This window comes from Leucoraja erinacea, chromosome 24 (assembly GCF_028641065.1).
Source record: "Leucoraja erinacea ecotype New England chromosome 24, Leri_hhj_1, whole genome shotgun sequence".
Lineage (NCBI taxonomy): Eukaryota > Metazoa > Chordata > Chondrichthyes > Rajiformes > Rajidae > Leucoraja > Leucoraja erinaceus.
In genome coordinates this window covers 25190704-25196703 of record NC_073400.1, presented here as the reverse complement: position 1 = coordinate 25196703, position 6000 = coordinate 25190704, and the positions used below count along the sequence as shown (strand labels likewise).

Below are 6000 nucleotides of genomic sequence, written 5' to 3'. Positions count from 1 at the left end.
CAGGTTAATTCCCGGGTTGGCGGGACTGTCATATGTTGATAGAATGGAGCGACTGGGCTTGTATACACTGGAATTTAGAAGGATTAGAGGGGATCTTATTGAAACATTTAAGATTATTAAAGGATTGAACATGCTAGAGGCAGGAAACGTGTTCCCGATGTTGGGGGAGTCCAGAACCAGGGGCCACAGTTTAAGAATAAGGGATTCGATCCTGACTATGTGTGCTGTTAGGACACCTTTAGAACAGAGATGAGGAAAAACTTTTTCTACCCAGAGTTGTGAATTTGTGGAATTCTCTGCCTCAGAAGGCAGTGGAGGTCAATTCTCTGGATGCTTTCAAGAGAGAGTTAGATAGAGCTCTTAAATATAGCAGAGTCAAGGGATATGGAAAAATGCAGGAAAGGGGCAGATTGTGGATCACAGTGAATGGTGGTGCTGGCTGGAAGAGCCGAATGGCCTACTCCTGCACCTATTGTCTATTGAAATCCCAAATTGTCACCATCTACTGTCATGTTGGTGAACATGAAACTGACATCTGATACAAGGTCCACAACCTTCATCTTCTGAATTTATACGTGCTGCCTAAAACTTCACAGAGATTTTATGCAGACTGCTGATCCCGCTAAGCGCCTGTTATTCATGTAATATGTCTAATCTATAGTATCTATTATTCATTATTATTTACACCGGGGCTGCCATTGTCACATATACAAGGGAAATTGTTTACACTACTGTGTATACCAGGGATTTTTTTTGTTCACTCTATTACATGCAGTATATTCACAAAATATCTATACAGAATTCATCGTCTTGTATTGAATAAAGGATCGATCACCTGTTATGCTGTAGAGGGGTCCTGTCATTCACCAGAATATACACAGGGTGGGTCAAACGTCTATCTAACTGTACCATACACATCCATCTGGAAACCAGAAAGATCAAATGTTAGGAAATAAAGATGAAAGTGAACAGAGATTCAGCTTGAGTAGACTATTACGCTATTTCAAGATATATTACAACAAGGAACTGCAGATCCTAGTTTACAAAGGAATACACAAAACGCTGGAGTAACTCAGCAGGTCAGGCAGTACCTCTGGAGAAATGGATAGGTGACGTTTCGAGTTGGGACTGAAGAAGGGTGGGTCTGACCCGAAACGTCACCTATCCACGTTCTCCAAAGATGGTTCATGACGTGCTGAGTTACTCCCGCACTGTATGTCTTACATTACAATAATGTCAGCTCAGACTTTGAAGTCTGGCATCCTTTCCTTTTTCCATCTTTCCTATTGATTTGACTTTTTTGTTATAATTTCACAAGTTATAGGAGCATTCGGCCCATCAAGTATATTCCACCATTTAATCATGGCTGACCTATCTTGCCCTCTTAACCCCATTCTCCTGCCTTCTCCCCATTAACCCTGACACCTATACTAATCAAGAATCTGTCAATCTTCGTCTTAAAAATATCCATTGACTTGGCCTCCACAGCCGACTGTGGCAATGAGTTCCACAGATTCACCACCTTCGGAGTAAATAAATTCCTCCTGATCTTTTATTGTTGAAAATCTTAGATCATCCTTGTTGGTATTCCTTAACAACAGCATTAACAGAGTAGACATGGGGTCATGAGGTCATATAGCCCATAATTTCTATAGCAAACAGCAGCAGCTATTACAGGACCAGAGGTCATAGCCTTAGAGTTAAAAGGCGCTCTTTTAGAAAGGAGGTGAGGATGAACTTCTTGGGACAGGGGGTAATTAATCTTTGGAACTCGTTGCCACAGAGGGCTGTGGAGGCCAAGTTAGTGGATATTTTTTTGGCATAGATAGAAAAATTCTTGATTAGAATGGGTGTCAAGGGTTATGGGGAGAAGGTAGGAAAATGGGATTAGGATGCAGAGATAGAGAATAGGTGCAGGAGTAGGCCATTCGGTCCTTCGAGCCAACACCGCCATTCACTGTGATCATGGCTGCACACTCAGTACCCCATTCTTGCCTTTTCCCCATATCCCCTGACTCGGCTATCTTTAAGAGCTCTATCCAACTCTCTCTTGAAAGCATAGAGAATTGGCCTCCACTGCCTTGAGGCCATGATTGAATGGCGGAGTAGATTCGATGGACCAAATGGCCTAATTCTACATTTTCTCCCGTTTCCCTTCACAATCTGCAACTCCCACAAGGATCTGATTTTCAACATTAATTCATAATGGCTCAGCAGCACCACCAACAGGTACTCTGCAAATCAGCACTCCTTCGAATTTAGAGATACAGCACGGAAACAGGCCCTTCGGCCCAACAAGTCCATGCCAACCAGTGATCACCCCATACATTAACACTATCCTCCACACGAGGGACAATTTACAATTTTTACCAAAGCCAATTAACCTACAAACCTGCACGCCTTTGGAGTGTGGGAGAAACCCGGAGCTCCCGGAGATAACCCATGCGATCACGGGGAGAATGAATGAATGAAAATTTTGTTGTCACATGTGACAAGTCACAGTGATATTCTTTGTTTTGAATATTGAAGGTATGCAAAGAGTCTCCACACAAAGGGCACCGACAAAGTTACAACGTATTCCATTCGGCACAAACCATTTTTACAAACTCCGTAGACAGTAACAGTGGTCAGGATTGAACCCGGGACTCTGGCGCTGTAAAGCAGCACATCTACCGCTGTACCACCCCATTTGTTCAACGATATCATTGGTCACCGAGCAAGAGACTTGCCGCACCAAAGAAATCCAAGTCACTATGGTTTTTGTTGCCCGCCTATGAGACTTACTTACTTAGAAAGATAAGGGTTCAAGGCCAGGAACATTTCTTAGCACATGGGTGTCATGGGGAAGACAAGGATGTTATTGTCCACCTTTAATCAAATATCATGCAGCGGAGACGCTCTATGATCTTTGCCTTTAATTGCCTTTGCGAATGGGGGTGGGGGCGGAGTGGAATAAGCAACCTTCTTTAGACAATGTGGAAGGAACAGGCCCTTCGGCCCACCGAGTCCCTGGCGACCATTATCCTACACACTTGGGACAATTTAGAGGCCAATTAGACTACAAACCTGCACGTCATCAGAATGGGGGAGAATGTGCAAACTCCGTACAGACAGAATTTGCAAACTCCGTACAAGGTCAGGATCGAACCAGGGTCTCTGGCGCTGTGAGGCAGCTGTGCCACCCACCCACAATTCTGCAGCAGGAGAACGCTCTTGCAGTTATTCTACTTGCTCTAATCCAAAATAAACTTTGTTCATAAAAAATCCAAATATAGAAATTGAACATATATAGAACATTCAAGTTGGTATTTTCATCACAAGTCGTTAATGCGATCACTGATCCCAGAAGCGGATCCACTGACATCCAACACCATCACAACACTCTTTTGAATCTATTTAATTTGGCTACACTCTGGTATTTTGTTTTTGTTCAGTTCAATTTAATACTTTATTGTCACAGGTACCAAGGTGCAATGCGATTCTTTCCATCTTGCATACAATACACTGAAGAGTCGCCACGTTTCTGGCACCAAGTTACAAAACTTACAAGTATTGTGTGTAGTTTTGGTCTCCTAATTTGAAGGACATTCTTGCTATTGAGGGAGTGCAGTTTAGGTTCACCAGGTTAATTCCCTGGGATGGCAGAACTGACATAATGAAAGAATGGATCGACTGGGCTTATATCCACTGGAATTTAGAAGGATGAGAGGGAATCTTATACATATAAAATTCTTAAGCGATTGGACAGGCTTAATGTAGGAAATGTTTGGAGTCCAGACTCAGGGGTCAGTGTAAGAATAAGCTGTAGGCCATTTAGGACTGAGATGAGGAAAAACCTGTTCACCCAGAGAGTTGTGACTGTGGAATTCTGTCACAGAAGGCTGTGGAGGCCAATTCACTGGATGTTTTCAAGAGTTAGATATAGCTTAGGGCTAACGGAATTAAGGGATATGGGGATAAAGCAGGAACTGGGTACTGATTTTGGATGATCAGCCACTTCATGATCTAACGGCCCAATAGCCACAGCATTTATGAGCAGGATTGTTAACCTTCTAGAGTTACTGCTGGTCACCGTATGGCACATTATTTGCCATGATCCTATACATGATTATGTTGTTTTTTGTATTAGACACAAAATGTGCACATCTACCCCAGCCAACAATGGGTCATTATAGACTTCATCCTTCCCGAGATCATACGTAGCCGGCCGTGGTTTGTTTTGCTTTCTAGTCTCCACTCCCCCTGCCGCAACCTCCACCTTTCAGTCTGAAGATGGGTTCCAACCCAAAACCTCACCTAGTATCTCTTTTCCCCAGAGATGCTGCCTGACCTATTACTCCAGCATGTTGTGCTTATCTAAACCAGTACCTGCCGTTCCTTCCTACACATTTATTAGACAGGCTTCATTTAATTTGCTCACTTAACATTGCAGTGTATTCAGCAGCTTACTAATTTGATGATTGGGGATATTCCATGTTTCAGTGAACAATCCAACCTGATGTGAACAGTCAAATTAGTTTGAAATAGTGATAATTTACTGGGGAACTGGGTCTGGTAGCTTCATGATTATTATCCAGCCATAAAAAGCCAAATTTTTAAACGCTGCAGTTGTAGTGGTGAGACTTTGACCAACAAATTTCTGTTACTGAGAAACCAGACCATCAAATGTTATGTAAAATCTTTATTTTAAAACATTTGACATAACGTTTAGTAGAGGCGTTGGGGCTTGCCCATGCTGCTCTTGATGTATAAGGCACGCACGTTCTGCCAATTTTTCTTCAGCAGTGATACCAAGAAGTTGATGGCCAGGTGAATGTTGTACACCAGCTCCTCTTCAGTCATTTTAACATGTCCAACTGCGACAGCCAAGCACAGGACCTGGGGATTGGGAGAGGGGAAACAGGTACGGTTAAACACACTTCATTTCAAAGACATGACACCAGTTCACAAGTTTCCAATGCCGCATTAAATAGGTAGGATTCTCGACTCGAGTTGAAGCACGGGAAAACCTCAAGTAGAATTACAAGCTCAATGCCACCAACTCACAATCCTTTTTCTCACTGCAGATGGAGCTGAGGACATCACTTTAAGGTAAGAGGAGAAAGATATGCATAATAGGAACCCGAGGAACAACCTTTTCCACAGTATTTCATCAGGCACGGTTCACAGTGGCCGTCTGAACGTTCCCCTGCAACCTTGTTGTCTCTGGGTGCTACGGTTTCCTCCCACACTACAAAGACAGAGGTGTGTTGACTAACCGTCTTCAGGAAAAATTGTAAATTGTCCCTAGTGTAACCGGGTGATCGCTGGTCAGCACGGACTGTGGGCCGAAGGGCCTGTTTCCGCACGGTATCTCTAAAGTCTAATGTCAATTGATGAAACACCCACCTTCTTCATCTGGAACTTGATCGTAGATTTGACTTCATCGACTTTGGTGATCATGTTCTCATTGTGGGTGAGGAGGGAGGGGAACTTGCCAGCTTTGTTCAGACCAGGGCCCAGAATACGAGGAATCTGCTTAATCAGGGACTCGGAGGCAAGGAACGCATCATACTTCTTTGCTGTAAAGAAATGCATATATAGTTTGAGACAATACCTTAACTATATGGAACTCAGAGGGTGAGGCAGCATCTATGGAGCAAAGGCAACGTTTCGGGTCGAGACCCTTCTTCAGACGCCTCGACCCGAAACATTGCCTATTTCCTTCGCTCCATAGATGCTGCCTCACCCGCTGAGTTTCTACAGCATTTTTGTCTAACTTCGATTTTCCAGCATCTGCAGTTCCCTCTTACACAAACACCGTAACTATGCCTTTTCAAAATCTGACAAAATGTCACCCATTTATAAACTCATGGATCATGGATGCACCATCCAAAACTATAGCTGACCATTTCTGTTCAGGTTTAGTTTATTATTGTCACATGTATAAGATAGTGAAACAATATTTGTTATACTATAGTCAGTGAGAAGATTATACATAATTACAATCAAGCCATACAG

The 6000-nt window shown here is 43.0% G+C and overlaps 1 protein-coding gene across 1 annotated transcript in view; it reads right to left on the bottom strand.

Moving 5' to 3' along the window:
• Window positions 1-4666: 4666 nt before the first annotated feature.
• rpl10a (ribosomal protein L10a) overlaps window positions 4667-6000 on the bottom strand; it is a 216781-nt gene continuing 215447 nt past the window's right edge. Inside the window, exons 6-7 of the mRNA XM_055654849.1 lie at window positions 5389-5561; window positions 4667-4878 (exon numbers count right to left, since the gene is read on the bottom strand). Coding sequence (XP_055510824.1) covers window positions 4708-4878; window positions 5389-5561 — 344 coding nt within the window. The 3' untranslated portion in view covers window positions 4667-4707. The remainder of the gene's footprint in view (window positions 4879-5388; window positions 5562-6000) is intronic.